Source organism: Gobius niger (assembly GCF_951799975.1).
Source record: "Gobius niger genome assembly, chromosome: 3".
Taxonomy (NCBI): Eukaryota; Metazoa; Chordata; class Actinopteri; order Gobiiformes; family Gobiidae; genus Gobius; species Gobius niger.
Genome location: NC_136854.1, coordinates 39,438,620 through 39,459,767, shown reverse-complemented (window position 1 = coordinate 39,459,767; position 21,148 = coordinate 39,438,620). Strand labels below are relative to the sequence as shown.

The following is a 21,148-nucleotide window of genomic DNA, read 5'->3' as shown; positions in this document are numbered from 1 at the left end:
CTACCTTATATTATTATAGGCATCACAAGAGGTGCTACAGGAAACAAAAAGGGACAAGCGAGGAGATGGTGAAAGGCTGTTGAGGAATGGAGGGAGCTGTGCAGGAGGAAGAGGAAGGAGGAGGAGGAGCTGACCAGTGCAGGACACCAGGCTCTGAAACAGGGACAAACCCAGGAGGTGCTGCACTGTTTCAGAGGATCAGAGGAGACAGAGGGCAGCCAGCCAGTTTCCCCAACCTCCAAGGTCATGCGGGTCAGGTTGACACACAGTGGCAGCATGGACTGACACTATTTCGTTGTGCGCTTATACAATGACAATAAAGCACTTACTTACTTACTATTGCTAGTGGCAACTAATCGAGGCTAAGACAGAAACTATGATCATATCACCTTAAGTAATACAATAAAATTGGACACTGCTGGAGCTGCCAAGTGTTTGTATTTTAGTTTATGAAATGCTATTAAAGTATAACTGATCAAACATATTGGCTTTTTGTGATAATCAGATCACTTTGGGAGTGCAACCTAAAAACCTGTCATGTAGCCAAGGATATTTAAAGGGGCTAGATGCAAGTTGGCCATTTTATGCTCACTACTGCCACCTCAGGTTATACGTGTAACCGCACCTTCTATATTTAGCTCGTGCATGACGGCACTTCAGACCCGAATTAACACCTTTTTGAGTGACAGTGCAGGATTTTAGAGGCAGTTGTGGTGAACAGGTCTAAGCTCATTCTACACATCAGGACATTGTTGGAACATGTAGGGGGAGGAAAATACTTAGTTTTGACATTTTTAAACTCTGTATAGTCCCTTTAATGTAGAAAAGTCCAGTGTCCTTGTTTAATGTTTTTACATTCATGTATTAATAGATAGAATTAATATTTAACATCTTGTTGGCAAGAGAAGATCAGCCCATTCACCTTTTCACAGAGAAAGACACTTTTAAGAAAGTCTCTTATCGGTTAATATCAATACTCAAATCCCCAGTATCGGTATCTGATCAGTGCGTCTCTACTTTTAATTGACAGCGACTGAATATATCTGCTGTAATTCTGCATTAATAACTGCCAGGTTTGGAAAGCAAAAGGCGAACACCTCCCTGAATGATAACAGCCGACTGTATTGCCGACTTTTAATGAAGACAAACTGTACCATTTTTAATTCATGATCTTTTTTGTTGAATTATTGCTCCGAGCAGCTTGAGTGACTTGCTCACATAAAACATATTCAAATTGATGCAACCCACTTTTGGGGGAGTGCGCCTTGGGGGGGGGGGGAAGACGTGCACATTTCTATTTGATCTGCTCATTTTCGAAGGTGGAGAAAGTTCATTTTGTGTCGTCATGAAAATACATGAGCAGTCAGAAATGTGCGCGGTGTTCTGTGAAAGTCAAACAGCCTCTAATGGAGCTATTTTGGACCATTTATAGTGCCATCATCTGAGGAATCGGGAGAATCAAAGATGAGACTAAAAAGGGAACCGGACACAGTGATGAGGAAGTGCAGTGTCAAAACAATTCTTCACTCGTCAAGACAAGTGTTATTATACTGTAGTATCGGCGCAATATTGCACACTTTTCAGTCACAAGATCGAGCCAGTGTTGTTTTGTGTTGTGGGCCACTCTCACGCTACAATATGGAGAACGCTTTACATGAATTGTGGCATGAATTATTTCACAGTCAGTCCATTTGTATTAAACTCAGGATTGTGTGGTTCTGCATATAGGCTATTCTCAGTAAACGTAATGTTAGACCCATTATCGTACAATGGCAAATATTAAATTTCAATACAATAATGGAGTGCGAGTGTGTCTTGTGTACCATTTCCAGTGTCTATTTGTACAACGAGTCCCCCCATACTTCGAGGACACGACCGATAATGACATTTATCAACTAAAATTAAATGCATTAGTACGTTAGACTACAATTTTAAACTTTTATATGCAAAGCATCCCAAAAAAAATGACTTTCCTCTGAAAAAATCTTGAAATACTATTCATTTTCACCTTCTTTGTGAAATCCGGACTGCTATGTGCCCACGTACTTCCAGGGGTCACGTAAACTTATTTAGACATGTGAAAGAGTGGTTTGGGGAGCAGAGACATCACTTTCACACGGACCGGCCGCCACAGAGTGGATTTACCACTGAGAATCTTTGGGATGTGCTGGTGAAGACTTTGCACAGTGGCCACACTCTCACATCATTAATACAAGATCTCGGTGAACATTTAAGGGGAGACACTGCAGGCAAAGTTTTCAGGTTTTGCGCCAATTTGGTCTCACTGCTGCCACCTCAGGTCTCACGCATAACTGCAGCTTCTATATTAAGCTCGTGCATGACGGCACTTCAGACCCGCATTGACACCTTTTTGAGTGACAGTGCAGGATTTTAGAGACAGTTGTGGTGAACAGGTAAGAGCTCATTCTACACATTAGGACATTGTTGGAACATGTAGGGGGGGGGAAAACACTTACAGTATAGCATAGTTCCTTTAACATTATAAACTTTCACCTGGAAACAGAATATAAATATAAAATATTAAAAAAGCATGTTTAATTATAGCACTGATTCAATGTTTCTCAATAGATTTATTTGTAGATAAATTGTAATTTCAGGCCCCATTTTCTGAAAATGCATTTTTGTCACATTGGTGCAACAATCTCTCCACATAAGTAGCTACTACAGACTTCAAACTTTCCAGTCTTGGACTTAACAATACTTTGAAGATTTTTTTCAGAGGGATTTTTTTAATGTCTAATCCCTAACCTGATTTATTGAGTTTATTATAATAATAATAAAAAAATATATTTTTCAATTTTTTACATTAACAAAAATAACTATTTTTTAAAGGAATAGGCCTTAATTTTTACATACTGTGATATGTTCTTACCTGAGCTTAGACGAGTTCATTTGTACATGTCTGGTCGTCACGCGTGCCCTCAGTCACGTAAACACAGCACAGACGACGTTAGCATTTAGCCTCTCCTCCTCTATAGCTCCAAACGAGGTGAAGATAGAAGCTACCAAGCTCTTCCACGTTTTCCCAATTTATATATGGTTACACGATCGAAGTATAGTCACACAAAATGAAGCAATGTGGATTTTCTAAGCGGAGAAAGAGAGGAACTATATTGTAAGGCGTAATAATACCAGGATTATGCCGCCTGTGCTGTGTTAGGTACAAATGAACTCGTCTAAGCTGAGGTAAAAACATATCTCAGTATGTAAAAACGGTGGCCTATTCCTTTAAAGCTAAACAAGATATTCAAAATTACCTCTGAAAAAAATCTTTGTAACTAATATGATGGCGAAATAAAACCATCAATTTAAACCAGGCTCAATCCATTTCTCAGATGTCATCATTGAAAACACAGGAGAATTAGAGCATTTTTAGGCATAAACAGCCTTATTTTTTTATATGAAAACGCAAAATGACAAAAACTTGCATCACATATTTATGACAGTAATCGACAGCAGCAGTTTCTCTACATTTAAAAAGTTTCTCTATTCACCTGCAGTGCTTCGCCTTAATGCAACACTGGATCTTTTGACTTTGCCGAAGTTTATTGAAACAATGCCTCAGCGAATGTGTGCTGTAATCAAAGCTAAAGGCAGCTCCATGAAGCAGCAGAGCGTCTGACCTTGCCCCCCCCCCTCCTCAGGGTCAGACAGGGTATTTTGACCTGTTCATGACCTGCCTCCGAAAACACTTTGTCACAAAAAAACACGTGTTGTTTTGGCAGCTTTCCCTCCCATCTCTTTCCCTAAACCCCCTCGTCCCAATAAGTCCATAGTCGTGTTTCTGCCGTGAGCTCGAAACATCATCTTTTGTTACTTTACCCCGGCGTAATCTCAGAGGTAAACACGTCTCCGCGTCTCAACTGGGAGTTTTGAAGCAACAATAGTTTGCAGTTTTGATGGGGAATTTGCTTCATCACGCAGCTGCGCCATCTTTATACAATATTTACAGCCCAGTGCGTGATGAAGAAGTGAAAAGGCTCTGTCTCTATTCCGTTCTCTCCGCTCTAAAAGCCTTTGCATGCTCAGGGGAGGAGGGTGGAGGCTAAATCGCGGCTCTTACTGTATCCTCTCTTCTCACTCATCACTTACTGTCTGTCTGTCCTTCAAAGCCTTGACCGCCTTCCCCCATCTGACTCTCCTCACTGCTTCATATCTGGCCCACATTATGCCTCAAGTATCTCTCCCGTTCTGACCTATGGTCCTCATAAACCTGGGATTGCTCCTGGGATCCAACCCCCACTCCCCCCCCGGCTTTCAAAGTGAGTTTTGACGTATTCCGCACACAGAGGTAAATTATTGATATTCGGCATAAAGGCTGGAGACTGTGCTGTAAAGGCTGACCCTATATTTCTTTCCATTTTGACTTAATCTGCTGGTATTGAAAGTGTAGCCTTTTGATTGATGTGACCGAAATGTTTTTTCTCTCAGTGCGTCTGACTCATTGGACAAATTCCAGCGGTCGCATTAGCATTTGAGACACATTTTTACATTAAAAACATCTTTGCCACTCAGAAGAATCCTTTGGTGTTTATATAAAAAAGGATTGCTGATCAGTGATTTTTTTGATTGTTTAATGAACAATGGGCCTCATTCATGAACATCAAAAAATGCTTAAAATCCATTCTTACAAAGACAGTGTCAGAAAACTATGGCAGATTCACGACATGTTCTTAAGTAGGGAAATACTATACCTGTGTTCTGAGTTTTTTTTAAAAACTTTTATTATTTTTTTTGCAAAGCAGACTTATTTTCCCTTCGCATTTCGCGTGCCATGGCTCGCGCTTTTGGCTGACATAAAAACAAACCCAAATAAAACTGTAATTTGTCATATATCTTATAAAATATTGTATTTACCACACATGTTTTTATTGAACATTGCTTTTAAGACTGAAATTATGATCAAAACAACCCAATAATACTAATTTGAACAGACTCCAGTGTGTTTCCATGTTGTTTCAGATGGAAAATATTGAAAAAAAAGTTCCCTAGGCTCGCGACCCACTTTTGAGTCCCGACCCACCAGTTGAGAATCACTGTTTTACATTATATATGACCAAGTGGGATGTTCTGCAAAGACATTTAAAAAATACACTATAAAAAACACTATTTCTCGCATTTTTAGAGTACTTAAACAGGTATTTGATTCCTTATTTGCATAATGATATTTCTCAAAATCATACTGGTGGCCAGAGGTTCTGTGCTGGAGGGCCGGATTTGGCCCCCGGGCCTTACGGTGCCTACCCCTGGCATAAAGTAACATTTAGAAATGTGTAGTTTTTGTGATCACATTTATTTGAGTAGGTTGTGGCGTTGTAGATAAAATATAAGTAAAATAAATATTTATTGAATGAAATATGAAAAAAAAAAAAAAACAGCGCTGTGTGATGATGTCATCAGGCCGCGCTGCTCAGTTTACTTGCGCAGGTGTGAGGGCTGGCCAGCAGGGGGCAGGTGTGAAACAGAGGCATACTTGAAATCATTTGTACTTTTATGACTGTTCAGAAAACAGAAGATATTCAGCTTAGTTTTTCTCATTAATAAATGTATAAATAAAATAAAGACTTGTTTTTTAAGGCAACAAATAATCGTTTGAATAATCGTGATTTCAATTATGACAAAAATACTCGTGATTATTATTTTTTCAATAATCGACCAGCCCTATATTGACATGCTTTATGGAATTAATTGCTAGAAGATTAAAAATGTACAAAAATACATGACTCAAAATTTCTTGTGCGTATGAGTGTTCTCAGGATTTGTTCTACAGAGGGACATTTTCAGCCAAGAACACATTTTGTGAATGAAGGCACTAAGAAGCGAAGGGAGGGAAGGGAATCTTATTTCTAAAGCGCTTCACACATGAAAGGGAGGGGGGGTTCATTCACTCCATGCTGATAGTGGAGAGCTACATTGGGGTAGACTGACAGAAGCGAGGCTGCTCACATCTGTGCCAACGGTCCCTCCGCCAACCACTCACACACAGGCACTGGGTAACGTGTCTTGCCTCTGACCTTCCGATCATGAGACGACCTGCTGTACCATCTGCGCCACTGTCGCCCCAAACAAATTTGTGCAAAAGAACATATCATGAATGAGGGCCAATGTTTTCTGTAGTCATCCATTGCTGCAAAGATTAAATATATATGAAAGCAAGACCCATTTAGACCCATTCTTATAGACTCTCCCTTTTCTGTGTTTAGCCTGTGAGTTTTCCTTCCAAAATCCACCTGACTTCATGCTATACCGTAATCCGCCCAAATCCTCTTGTCGCAGGTGCTTTGTGCTCTCAGGATAAACCTTCTGGAACTAAATATGAATTTTGCCTCGCGTCTCTTTGGGCTGGGAGGCCGGAGCACAGCACAAAACCCAAAACCGTCCCTATACTGTTGTTCACCGATATAACCTCTTGACCACGCCGACCTTTGTATGATTGGTCGACCTATTTTTATAGCGAGAGTGATGAAAGTGTTCCAAACCTGTAGCTCATTTTCCGACATAATTGCATCTTTTATGATTCGCCATGTGAAATCCATCTGACCATGGTAAATGCGCGTCAGCGAAGTGCCAGCCTGTGATTGTAGCTTGAGTTTGATCAAAGAGCTTGTACAGTCTGTGGACACATTGAAAGCAGCTCCATTGAGAAACGCCTTTGTAATTACACTAACTATGTGATGTGGCACCGTGACGGACCGTTTTATACTCCGGAGTTATTTCCGCCCCTCTGGTCTTGGTCTTTGTTGAGTTGAAACACTCTTTTAATTTAAGGCAAGGCGAGGTCATTTGTAAAGCACTATTCATACACAAGTAAACCCAAACCTTTTTTTGTACCACGTACCCCTTGAAGCACTAATTCATCCTCGGAGAACCCCCTAACTCGAGGATCCTGCCAAAAATGAGGTTCAGTGGAGTTTTTTTTTTACTGCAGAGAGTCATAGACTAGCCATAGATACAGACGGCATCGCGTCATAGAAGGGCCGTGGCTGTGTCGAGGGGGAAAATAGAATCTTTAGCCATTTTCTGGTGAAATATAAACTTATTTATCACATACAAATAAAGTAAAGTCTGAATCGGGTCCATATGGATGTTTATTCACAGCAGATTGTTCAGTTGAAGCGAAAACACAGCAGTCGTAGCAAGCGCTAGCTAGCGTTAGCATTAGCACGTTGCTAACATGTAGCATCATGTTGGCATTCTCCGTTATTTATGTATTTATGGGCTGTTGAACCACTTTGCTCCTCTCCATGTCTTTGTATCTTTATTTAGTCGAAAACTATATTCATAATTCAGCATTTGTTAAAGTAGTTTTGGAATAATTCGAGAAAGTTCAGATTTTTCTCCAAATTGTTTTCCCCTTAACAGCTTTCAAACACAACCATATATCCATAATCCAGAGATGCTGTCTGTATCTATGATGGACACAGGTTTTTTAAAAGTAAACAAACAGTTAGCTTATGAGCTAAAGACCTTTGAGACGCATACATTTCTTCTTCTGAGACACTGAAGAGGAAACGAGAGCCCCCACACCTGCAGTACAGTGGAGGTGTCACAAGAGGCGCTACAGGAAACAAAAAAGGGACAAACGAGGAGGTATCTGGGCAAGACTCACAGCCAAGCCCCGCAAACCTTCTTTTCCTACTATTGTTCTCACTAATGTTTGTTCACTGGACATTACGACAGATGATATTCGCCTGCTAAACTCTTCCTAGAAGATGGCGTGGCATGTTGTGGAGCGGAGGGAGCAGCGCAGGAGGAAGAGGACGGAGGAGGTGGAGGAGCTGACCAGTGCAGGACACCACGCTCTGAAACAGGGACAAACCCTAACATGCTGGTCAGGTTGGCCCACAATGGCGGCTCAGGACTAATCCAACACTGTTGTACAAATAAAGCACTTACTTACTCTCTTGCATTGAAATTCTACTCAGTTTAACATTTCTTTAATCTGAGAAAATTCCAAGTGCTCATGTACCTCCAGGAGTCCCTGTACCCCTGGTTGTGAATCACTGCTTTGGAGAATGTACAGTATTGGCTACACTACCACTAACTTACTTTTAGAAGGCAAATTACATTGACACAAAATAAATGATTGCTTCAAAAACTTAGAATCTTTTTCTGGCTGTCTCAACATTTTTAGCTGTTTAAAACTGAGCCTCACCGTGTTTAGTCCTGACTCTGGGCTCCTGCGTCTCTCTGAGCAAGAAGAAGAGATGGTTCATATAGCGCTGACACACAGATGTCGAAAATAAACTTCAAAATACACAACAAAATCCGACGACCTTCTAATAAATGTGTTTGGCTGAATGTAGAGGATCCAGCCGGAAATGTCTTCCTCAAAGAAGGTAAAGTGAACTCCCCAGGATGGAAAGCTCCAGAGGCCGCTCAAAGTAAGGTTGTACTTCTGGTGTCGGTCTGGACTGAAGTAAACAGATGTGAACCAGAACTGGGTCACAAATAAAATATTAAATTTCGCCCCGGCGAGAAAAACAAACTTGGGTTGGTTATGTTGGGGATACGGAACACGCAGATGATTTAGGAACTCATTACTTTAGACCAACAACTTCCAAGTGGTCCAGCTTTTCCGTGGTCCTTTTAAACTAAAGCTAAGTAAGTAAGTCTTCATTTGTCATTGTACAATAAAATGTGTTCAGGTGTTAGTCCTGAGCCGCTGTGGGCCGACCTGACCTGCATGTTTTTGGTGGTCGGGGTGACCGGAGTCCTGCCTTCAGTGCTCCTCTGAATCGGTGGACCGCCTCCTGGGTTTGTCCCTTGTTTCAGAGCGTGGTGTCCTGCACTGGTCAGCTCCTCCACCTCCTCCTCCCTCTGCTACACAACAGTCTTTCACCATCTGGGAAGAGCGTAGCAGACGCAAACAATATGTCTTATGGAACACTAGTCAGAGCAATAGTCTGAATATAAGACTTGCATGGTTTAGCTGTGAGCCTCGCCCGGATACCTCCTCGTTTGTCCCTTTTTTGTTTCCTCTTGTGACGATTCCAATGTGCTGAGAATATGGGGGTCTCTTAGTGGCTCTTCAGTGTCTCAGAAGAAAAAAGATCTGTTGTCAAGTGTCTTTAGCTCAGAAGCTAGCTGTTTGATTACTTTTTTTTTTTTTTTTAAGTGGATCATTCATGACTTGTACGGACTCTGCAGTAAAAAAAAAATCCACTGAACCTCACAAAAACACAGCAAAGATGAACAAAAATATCCAGTAAAACAATATGGAATACAGTAATAAAAGCAAATGCAGAAAAAGGCAAAAAAAAAAAAACGCCGCACCTAAATATGACAATATGAGATAAACGATTGGTTGTTATTGCTCATGTTTTTGGGTCATAATTCAATATAGTAAAAATCTCAATTAGCCTGTAATGAAAGTTAAAGCCTCTTTCTCTCTTCCACTCCGAAAATATTTGCCTTGAAATTTTCATTTGAGCAAAACATCAACGTGAGTCACGCTAAATAGAAAGAGCTCTGATTCGCATAATCTTCTTCATACTGACATCTTAAGCTCCGTCTGTCTCCTCTGCCCTCGTCTCCTTTCCTTCCCGCTCCCTCCCAGCTCAGACCTGAGTGTTTCTTATTGCCCTTGGCTCGTCTCCAGAGGGTTGTCAGTTGGAGTTCAGCACCATGTCAGTCTGTTGTCTGAACCAAGTCGTTTATTGTCCTGGGTCTGCTTTGAATGGGGCGACTTGAAGGCGTAGGGTCAGCGCTTTTTCCATCCATCTGACTTTTAAATAGTGCTCAAAAGAAAAGAAATAAATGCACCTGAGGATATACGGGAGTTCAACACCGAGTGAAGTTCAGTTTTACTTATTATATACCATCACCAAGCCTTAACAAATACGAGGAATGGCCAATGAGAAGAAACTTAGGAAAGGCAAGTTTATTTGTAGAGCACAATTCATACACAAGACAAGTCAAAGTGCTTCACAGTTACATAAAATTACAAGAAAGCAGATCAAATCAATAAAACATCAACATAAAAAATGATTAATTACAGTAAAAAAGCAAGAGTGCAGATACTTTGAGTTGTCATATGCACGGGTAAAAAGAACTGTTTTCGGCCTGGTTTTGTGGCCTGTCTCACATCCTCATGAAGACTGTTCCAGATTTTAGCTGCATGAAGCTGAAACACAGCCTCACCGTGTTTAGTCCTGACTCTGGGAACCACCAGGAGACCCCTACTTGAAGTTCTCAGGGCCTGAGATGGTTCATACGGCTCTAACACATCAGAGATGTACTTCGGTGCTAAACCATGAAGAGACTTGTAACAAGCAGAGCTGTTTTAAACTCTATTCTCTGAGTGACAGGAAGCCACCGGAGCACTGGACTAATATGGTCGTATTTCCTGGTTCTGGATGTTCTGCAGCTCTGACAGTGAGCAGGCCGTTACAGTCGTCTAACCTGCTGGAGACAAACACATCTGGTCTGGTTTTGACACTATTCCTCTGATCTTGGTCATGGTAAAAAGCTGCTGATGTTATGACTTTGATGTGGCTGTTTAAGTTCAGGTCTGAGTCCATGATTACTCCAAGAATTCCAGATTTTTCAGTTTTAGAGAGAGAGACTCAAGGTGACTGACGACACTTTGTCGTTGTGTCTGTGGGTCAAAAACAATGATCTCAGTTTTGTCTGAGTTTAGTTGGAGAAAGTTGTTTTGCATCCACAAACTGATCCGTTGGATGCAGTGACAGAGTGTTTCTACAGGCCCGTGTTCACCAGCCGTCAGTGACACATAGATCTGAGTGTCATCTGCATAGCTGTGGTCGGACACATTATGGCTGTCCCAATGGAAGCATGTACAGGTTGAATAAGAGTGGTCCCAAGCTTGACCCCCGGGGGACTCCACAGGTCATGGCAAGACTTGCAGAATGCACTCCTTAGGGCTAATGCAATCTGTATAAATGGTAATACTGACTGAACTGCAGAGAAAGCCTTCGGAAACTGTACCTGGATGTGCTTGGTGTCCCTCCCTCTACTCATTTGTCAACTTATTTGTCACTACATTTACATTCCGGTGGAGACACGGCCTTTGTGTGCATTGTGCTGCCTCCTTCCCTAATCTCTTTTCTGTGGTTATTAATAGTCAGGTACACGTAAGGTGCAGTTAAAAGCACAACCCCACACTAACAGAGCAGTGTAATACGTAAGCTCACAACAGGACAACCTTTGTGACTCAATTCAGCTGCTTTTTCTGTTTTCCGCTTCATTGCGAGTCCTTTTCAACACTTCCCACATTCCCACCAACAGTAACAAAGGTGTCTCTTTTGTTATAAACCAGGGATTATTGAATTTGATGGAACCGTGACCTACTTTAACACTGCGTTTGCACAAGCCGTGATGTGGCAGTGGCGGCAGTCCTCACCTGGGCTGAAAAACACCACTTTATCTTGTGGCACTATATTTAAACTGCTCGCTGCGCACCTTTGAGACGCATTTGCATCATGCCTTCAAGGTTTTTTTTTTCTCCAGGTAATTAGCAAACGAGTGCACCCACATTTTGGTCCGGGTATACAGCACCCAAAGAAATGCAGCGCTCCCCAACAGAGGCATAAATAAACCCACAGCCTTCGTCTCCTACGTGTATTGACTGTCAGCAATAGTGCTTTATACAGTGACTCAGCGCTGAGGTTGGCTTTGGGGCAACGCTGATGAAATAAAGTTAAAACAAATAATTTCTGCTTTTAATATGCGATGCACATGATCCGAGAAGGGACTCATAGCAGACCAGGTTGAAATCAATGTCAGAATATGTGTAGGCGCATTGAGTTGCCTTGTGTATGAAATGCGTGGTATAAATAAAGTTGCCTATTTTTCTTATGTACTCTTCTTCTTCTTCTTTTTTATTTATCTATGTTTAATTTTTTTCTCTCCATAAGGTTGTCAGAAGGTCAGAAAAAAAAGATTCACAGAAGTTAAAGATATGGATGATGTATAATTAAAAAGAGAAAAAAGGTTCCTGAACCCGTATCATGACTGTAAGCTAGAGATCCAAGGAAAAAAATGTTTACATCTAATTCAAAGTCAATAATAATGACACTCACGACTGCAAAAGGGCTGCTGCTACAGTGGCACATGACAGTAAGACCATCACTGAGAATGAAACATAAAAAGGCCATAGAAACCAACATTATAAAAGTCTATTTCCTCGTTAAGACCAGGGAAGGAAGGAGCATAAAGGGATAATGTGTTCTGTTCTGCTCATTGTATTGGGATTCATTTAAAACAAAATAAATAAATATCAAGAGTAAAGAGATGATGGGACACTCTAGAGTCAGGGCTCTGCCTGTTATAAAAAATAAAATGTGGTACAAAGGATGCAAGATGCTAGAACGTTATATCGTTATAGTTGTTAGATAGATAGATATAGATTTTTCTTTTTCTGTTTATCTTTAACAAGATCCCTGCTATACTTTCTTACCAATTTCAAATATTAAAAGCTCCCAGAGCCTCAATTTCCTCTTTTACACTTTCTCAATGTTTCAAAAAAGAGTTATTCTAACCCAACACCTGAATTTATTGTACAATTGTATGTTAAAGCACTTACTTACTTAATTTTCCAATAAAAGAAGTGCTTCATGTCTTCAACACCAGTAAGCAAATGTATGTTAATAGTCACAGCTCTATCATCAGTTAAGGGTGTAAATGAGAATCGTTATTCAATGACTTAGATATTAGACAATAATCTTGACGGAACCCTCGGGACCCCTTCTGTAAAATGTAATTAGCATCTATAATACATTAAGGTGAAAAACATTTTAAAAATCTGGTTTAATGATGTAGATTATATTAGGGCTGTGCAATTAATCAAAATTTGATTACAATTTCGATTATTACACTATTCGATTACAAAAATAGCGTAATGAATTTTATTTATTTATTTATTTTCTTTTTTGGGGAAAAAAATTATAAAAAAGAAATCATTTTTTGCAAAGCAGACTTGCATTGCCATGGCTCATGCTTTTGCCCGACATAAAAACAAACAGAGCTGTGTGATGATGTCATCAGGCCGCGCAGGTGTGAGGGCTGGCCAGCAGGGGGCAGGTGTGAAGACCTCTCCTTAATCGAGGCATAGTTGAAATCATTTGTACTTTTATGACTGTTCAGAAAACAGATTAATAAGTAAATCAAATAAAGATAGAAAAATAATTGAATAATCATGATTTCAATTATGACTAAAATAATCGTGATTATTACTTTTTCAACAATCGAGCAGCCTTAGTTTGGATACTGTATTTTGATTTTTGGCACAATTTTGCTGAAATGTTCTGCTATGGCAACGAGTCTTGACCAAACAACCTCGAGGTCCACACCGGACTCCGGAGTTTGTGAAGGCCTGAACCAGAGCAACATAATAAAGACGAAAAGGGGAAAAACTCTTGCCCTTTGAGAATGTGTTGTTTTAAAATAGATATTATTACTATTTCCCGTATAAATGCCAGGTTTCTATCTGGACCCGGTGCTGAAAAGGTCATCATGGTGTGACATAATCGACTCCTGTTCTGCCATCTGAGCCTCAAGTCAGTGCTGTTCAGGTTTTTGCCGTTTTTGCCAGGGCAAAGCCGCACTGGCGACTGCGGCGTGAGAAACGTTTGCGGATTTTGGAGGATTTTACAATGACACTGACAGAATTAATGAGCTATGGAGTAATGCATGCAAAATGAGGGGCCGGGAATGTGTTTTTGAGTGGAGTTTATTATATGGTAAAAGGCGAGAAGTGAAGTGTGAAAGTGGACTTGGTAAGAGTCAGGTTTTAGCCCGTTTCAAAAGCTGCTTTCAAATACATTTGGTGTCAAGAGCCAAGGTCAGTGACCCAATAAAAGTGATGGGTCCTTCAATAAATGACACACTTATGCTGCAGTGGGGCATTAGGATTACACCGCACCAAAATCTGTCGGAATTTCAAGCTTGGAAAAGTCACTGACGGTCCACTGTACGGCTAAATAAAAGATTAGTGCAATCATTGATTTATTTTTCATTTCAAGTGCTGATTGGAAAGCTCTTTGTTTCACAGAAAGCTGCTCTCAGTTTGTTGAACATGTGTGAATTTTTGATCACAGACAGTTTTGCTTCAATCGAAATGGCAACATGTCGTTCTAAAGGTTTTTGTTGTGTTGATTTTTGGGTCAAACGTCTTTCCCGTGATTGATTTCTCCTCTCTCTGTGTCCTCAGTGTGCCTGTGCTCCAAGGCGGAGGACCGTTTGTTCAGGAAGCTCTTCAGAAGATACAACCAGTTCATCAGGCCCGTGGAGAATGTGTCTGACCCGGTCACTGTGGAGTTCGAGGTGTCCATATCACAGCTGGTCAAAGTGGTGAGTTCAAGCACAGACAGGCAGGAAGAGGTTTATCCTGCAGGAATGTTAAGTATTTGCTCCTCGTTGTAGTTTCATTTCATAATAATTAAATCCTGCCATGAAGTCACATGCACTTGAGGATACCTATTTTTGTTTTTTGACTCAAATTATTATCTTAAAATAATATACTTATTTAAAAATAAAAAAAGGTTTACTGATTTAATGGACAATGCTTTTGATAATTACCCATTATTTGTGTAAAAACGCTGCAAAGATTAGAAATATATAAAAGCAATTGCAAGACCGAGCCAACAAACCACTTACTTCATACAACAGTGTGAAAAACTCAATATTAGATTTATTAAATTTCCACAAGCAAGAATTTCAACCTCAAAACAGAGTGAAATAAACTTTATCACACAAGAAAAGATATAATGTATTTAACAACAGAACTATTGTCATATTACATACCATTACAGACAACTAGAACAGAGAAACCCAAAGCCACATAAGTGACAGGCAATCAGTGTTGGGGAGAATACTTCAGACTGTTTTTAGTTACTGAATACTTGCCTTAAAATTTATTTCGTAACATATTCCGTTAATTTATCTAGTCAGAGTACTAAACTCACTTACCATTAATAATGAACTCAAAAACTCTGTTGACAAATGGAGCAGCAGATTCAGAGTCATGTGACACATGTGCCGTGTTTGTGGCATTTTAAAAAGAAAGAGGAAAAACAGGTCAACATTGAAAGTTCTTTTTAATAATGTTTAATAATGTGCAATATGGATACTGGGATGTATTCACTTTATATTTGGAAAGTACCTGTATTCTAAACACTCTCAAATGAACCTTTACCAGAATACAGTTACTCAAACTAAGTATTCTAAATACATATATTTAGGCTGTTATCTCCACAAACGCAGACTTTTCTACAACCATATTCGATACTTGCACAACACTATAAGGCATTGCGCCCTGGGGGGTTCGCTGCTGTAAACAATATGGCGTTGCGATCTGTCATCAAACAGACTAATATTCCAAATACCATTTAAGAAAATATCAAATTCCACTAAACCAAAGCTTAAGAAAATCTGTATATTTTCATCTATTGATTTTTAAAAGTCGATCGGGAAAAACCCCGTGTTTGTGCTTTGTAGTTCCAGATTACGTTTTTGATTGTTGGAGAAATCACGAGCACAGCAGAAGTTGTTTGGCTGTAGCTTCACTCGCACTCAAAGGCCTCCAGGTCGTAGCTACACCCCCTAAGGTGCAAAGCATTATGGGTCATGTGCAAATAGAGAATAACAAACTATCTCCGTCCACACGACAGATTCTGTACAGAACTGATGACGTGGCGTTCCAGCTCCATGGGCTCATTTATTGGTCAAACTAATAACGTTGCCATGGAAACGCACAGCTTGGAGAAACAATATTCTGTCCACTTTGCAGAGCGTGTAGAAAAGTATCCAAAGTGATGACGTCATTTATCTAAATGTGTGTGGCCAGACAAATATCTATAGTACGTGTGGACAGGGCCTTAGTTACTCCCAAACACTGCAGGCAATACCAGTTACAACACTTACATTAGTATTGGTTCCATTTCATAATAATTAAATCCTATCATGAAGTCACATGCACTTTTAAGACTCAAATTATTATTTAGAAATAAAATGACTTTTCTTTGGGAGTGTATTTTCTTACACTTACAGACATAAGCTGATTTTGGATAAATCAGAAAGACTTTTGGCCTGTTGCTCATATTTTCTGCTTCTAAAGAGACAAGATAATCTGTTGGAAATAGGAATAGGCAGCAAATCAGATTTATTGAGTTCCTTCGATTTCAGGGATGCCTAAAATGTCACAAGGTGCTGTTGTCTGGGCTTAGCGTATAGTCAGTAATGTGGCGGGGGAGGGAGCTGTGGGAGCTTCCTGTGAAAAGCTTTTTTTCCAGCCAAGAATGGAAATCCTCAGATTAAGAGGAAATTGCCTGGAGGAGACTGGGCTGATACGAGCCAAGATATACTCGCCAAGGTGAGATTGGTCTAAAGGTGAAAGTGTCTGCGCCGTCGGGGGATGTTCGATTCACACGGACGTATTCGGTCCTTGGACAGTTTCAGTAAATCACAAACAGACAAAATAGGGATTGTTTCACCTTCTTCATATATTATCAAGTGGTCCATGACATTGATTCGATCACATACAAATGCACTACATCACCATACTGTGTTTTGTGTTTCTTTTTCTCCACAGGACGAGGTAAACCAGATCATGGAGACAAATCTGTGGCTCAGGCATGTAAGTGTTTGTAAACCACACATCAGTTATGCATTGCAGGAGAAATACTTCCAGTTACAACGTGCTTTAAACAGTATTTTCAATATTGTCAATTCGGGCGTTCTGCTCTCCCAAAATTTTATCCACTGAGCGGTGCTGTGATAAAAAATGACACCGTTCGTGGCCTAGCGCACTTCCTGCTGCTATTATACTGCAGTCAAACTGAAGGCAATGGAGACTTTTCTGTTCTGTGTTATTGCCTTAATGGTTTGTGCAGCCCTGTGAGGCGACTCCTGTTGTAATATTGGGCTTTACAAAACCACTGTTTGTTTCTGCCATGTCCTATGGATCTTCAACTATAGCTATACACACGATCTACGCGAGGATCTCCCTGGTATTTAAGCACATATCCAGCCCATATGTCCGAATAAAGGACTATTATTTGTGCCAGTGGACAATGGTTATTCCAGGTTAGCCCCGTTAGCTTGTTACAATCGCCTACAGCTCATTGTTGATGAAAAGTCCGCAATAAACCACAAATGCATCAAGCCCGGCTCAGTGTGTGATCATCACAAAGGCTGCTTTATAAAGTTACCGGCTTTATTTACGTTATTTTTGCATATTGCTTGTTTTCACTGGATCTATGCGCTGCTAAAGAGCTAGTTAGGTCCGGGCGAGCGGTCAGCAGCTCGGCTACGGACTTATTTTTTGACATGGCTGATGTTCTCACGTTGAAAACACAGATAAAGTTGTATTGGCCAGAGAGATAATCAGAGGCTGTCAGTGCTTATGCTTAGTGCTTTTTACTATAGTCTCCCAGGGACAGCTCACAGACCCCAGGGGCAACGCTTAGCTATCCTGCCTGGCCTTCGAGGCTCCGAGCCAGGCGGGAGACCGTACAGTGGGGCAGTGTGTGGCTGAGTGTCTGCTGAAGGCAGGAGGCGGGAGGTACGAGCCCCAAATGTAGGGAGTCGGAACAGTCAAAGTCTGCGTCATAAAATATCATATATCATAAAAAAAATATCAGCTACAGAATTGTATTCCTCTCTTAGCAGAAGATGAAGCAAGCAGAGCGAATGAAAACGCTCCGTCAGAACCGGAAGTTGCGAAGATTACTGTACCCATAATGCACCGCAAAATTCAGTTGCTCCCCAACCCATTGGATGAAATTTTGGGAGAGCAGAACGCCCGAATTGTAAAAGGAATGCATCAATGTTAGGGGTAATTGATGCCTTGGTGAGCCGGGTTTGATTCTCCATAAATTAGTCAAATTCAAATGAAAAGAATAGCCAGTTTGAGAATAACAAAAGGGAAATAATTTTGTCGGTGCCACAGCTAGACTTAAACGATGCATAGTCTTCCTGATAACATGTATTCTCATCGTGACGTGTTGAATCACTGCGGTGAAGCCACACACTGACAGATTCCGACGCTTCCTGCTTCAGAACCGGGCTCTCCAATTAAGCCACATTGAAATGCCTGTGACTGCTGATATGGCATTTGTTGTTTGTAGTGGCTCCGCTGTTAAATGTAACAAGGCCTGTATAATGACAGACTGTGTCAACACCGCTCCGTGATAAAGACTTTGGATTGCGTCCAGCGGGTTTACAATGGCCCACTCACACACGCGGCCATTGATGATTTTTGTCGCGTCTGCTCTGCCAAAAGCACGGCGGAAGATCCCTGCTGTGATTCTGCTGTATGTACTCTTATTATGTCGAAGCCAAAAGCCCGATACAGTATTTTTCAAACACCTGGAATCTTTGTTGTACAGCTATTTGGATTTTGCCTTTGTATATCTATATTTAATGTGCCATAGACATAAAAGCAGCATCACCTGTGCAAGGATTATGTTCAGTTTCGACTATAGTCCTTTGAATGTGTTCTTATAAACTGTTTTGACTCTAAACTTTCCTGTTTTTAAGCAGTACTAAGTAACTCATGCCCCTAGAGGCCATAAGCGCCACTGCAGGTGTCGTAGCATGTTGCATTTCTTTACTCATTAATTGTCCGTGAGAGTAAATACTACACTGACAGAAAAGACCAAGGGAGAGAGGGATATTGTACATCCAATTATACAATGGAGATATTTTTTTTCACTCAAACTTGGCTGTAAATACTGTTTAAGTGGCGCTAGCCCGCAGTTAGCTTTGCCTGCTAGCCTGGCCAGAGACACCAGGGGGAGATGAAAGACCCTCCAATCATCCCATTAACACTTGCATTACCCCCAGAGGGACTACATAAAGGATTTATTAAGGTAAACAAGTTATTTAGTAGGTTAATCGCTCCCTGATTGGCCAGTTGCCGACATCGGCAGCCAATGATAAGTGGAGCTCCAACAATGACGGCACAGCAACACTAGTTTAAATTAATCAGGTGGGGGTTAAGAGGTTAAAGGGACTATACAGAGTTTTAAAATGTTAAAATTAAGGATTTCTTCCCCCTACATGTTCCAGCCATGTTATAATGTGTAGAATGAGCCCAGACCTGTTCACCACAACTGCCTCTAAAATCCTGCACTGTCACTCAAGACGTTATTACATGCACAAGCTTAATAATCTGCAGTTACACATATGACCTGAGGTGGCAGTAGTGAGTATAAACTGGCCAACTCGCATCTAGCCCCTTTAATAGAGGTATATTTTTAATTTGATTTCTAGTAGAAGCATTTATAAACAACCAGACATCGTACGCATGCCTTTATAAGCTTGTATTTGGGGGGGGAAGTAAAGTAAAGTAAAAAATAAATAAACTAATACAAACTAACCCGACCCCAATCCTAACCTTAAGGATAGTGGAGTTTACAAAAGGTGACTTTCAGGCGTTAGTATGAATCTGACCAATCAGGGAGTCGATCATCCCGTGCATTTCCCGTCCTGACGGTGGAGGCGGCTTGAGAGTGGAGCCTGCGGCCGTAGGGACCTCTTGGAAAAATGTGCTCAGTTAAGGCGGGGGTTAAGAGGTTAAAACCAGATACACTGAGGTTGATCAAAAAGGGCATCCGATAAAATTCATTCCAAATAATTTTGAAATCCCATAAAAGATGTCACATAATCAAATAAAATACAGCTAAATCCGCGCGTCACCAATTAAACGGCAGTAATCACATAAAATATAGCTTAATTATCGTTCTCATTTGTACTGTGGGATTTCTCTTTGTTTTCACCATCCACCAGCAGGATCTGTATTTTGAAAATGATAATTCACGCTCCTGCCGCTCTCACAGATTACAGCCTTGCCCACCAATCAGCAGGTCAGCTCTGTGGAAAGATAAATAGAAAACCCAGTGCAGCGTGAAGTGGTTAATTAAACAGCTCCAGGTCGAAACAGGGCATTAATCCTCTTTTAAATGAATGAATTCATCTTGAATGACGTGCAAATAACCAGAACTGATGGCAGTGTGGTTCAGTAATGTTACCTGTGGATGTGACTCATCTTTCTTGGAATTCTGCATCCCCACGTTTTCGACAAATGCTATCTTTATATAATGCTTCATGTTTTGGAAAGCACGAAGCCCTTGAAATTCAGAGTTGTTTTGGGTGATATCTTTATTTGCGCGACATCAAAGGAAGGTTTGCCTGGAGTATAAATATCTCGTTCTGACTCCGGTCTCCAGTGCATGTCTCTGGTGGCTCGCACTGTCTATTCTGCTGTACAACAAACTGTGGAGAAAACTCTCTGACTACAGTAAGTTCTGTTTTTCCCAGATCTGGAACGACTACAAACTCAAATGGGTGCCGGCTGAGTTTGATGGGATTGAGTACATCCGAGTGCCGTCAAACAAGATCTGGAGACCAGATATTGTGCTGTACAACAAGTGAGCAAACTCGTATTTGCCATAACAAAATAAGACTTAAATACTTTTTATTATATGCAGCCAATCAGGGTAATATGGATTTGTACAAGAAGCAGCCAGGCTTTTACGCTGATCAAGCATAACTATTGGGGTAACTTACATGCAGGCATACGCTCAAAACAAGTTGACCAAAATGCTGTACAACAATAGTCTAGTTATCAGGAAGGAGAACCATGGCTTTAAAGTGCATATGATAGGTTTTAATGCTTTTGAAAATATGACTTATTTAGATGGATAACATATAACTATATACATGCATATATTACTACACATGTAAGTAATAATTATCATTTTATTTCAGTGTAGCAGAATTTTAATTTAAAAAAAAGTTAGGAAGAAAAGTTGTTTTTTACTTGAATTTTCAACCAACTAACAGGAAGTGACATGGACAGATGTCATTGCTCTACTTCCGGGTCCAACAGAGGGTTATAGCCCTACTCACTATGATGGGATTTTGCAGAATTTAACCTGCAGTCGAGCCGACGACGAGGCTCTTTTTAAACATTTTCATTAGTAATGCTTTCCTGGCATTAATTATCAAATATTTTTTTCTAAACACAATGAAGGCTTATCCATCCATCTTCTTCCACTTGTCCATTGCCGGCTCGTCACACTGCACCAGCCCCTTATGGCTCCTCCTGCAGGTGGAGGGTCCACGGGAGGACGGCCTCACCATTAGCCTTGGTTGGTCTCTC

At 40.7% G+C, this 21,148-nt stretch overlaps 1 protein-coding gene and 1 long non-coding RNA gene across 3 annotated transcripts in view; one reads left to right on the top strand and one right to left on the bottom strand.

Moving 5' to 3' along the window:
* Positions 1-21,148, bottom strand: part of LOC306960932 — a 377,440-nt gene that overhangs the window by 18,704 nt on the left and 337,588 nt on the right. The gene's annotated exons all lie outside the window — the stretch shown is intronic.
* LOC306960836 (neuronal acetylcholine receptor subunit alpha-3-like) overlaps positions 1-21,148 on the top strand; it is a 36,978-nt gene that overhangs the window by 4,193 nt on the left and 11,637 nt on the right. For both annotated transcript variants that reach the window (XM_079553416.1, XM_079553415.1), the window contains exons 2-4: positions 14,195-14,334; positions 16,574-16,618; positions 20,305-20,414. In XM_079553416.1, coding sequence (XP_079409542.1) covers positions 14,195-14,334; positions 16,574-16,618; positions 20,305-20,414 — 295 coding nt within the window. The remainder of the gene's footprint in view (positions 1-14,194; positions 14,335-16,573; positions 16,619-20,304; positions 20,415-21,148) is intronic.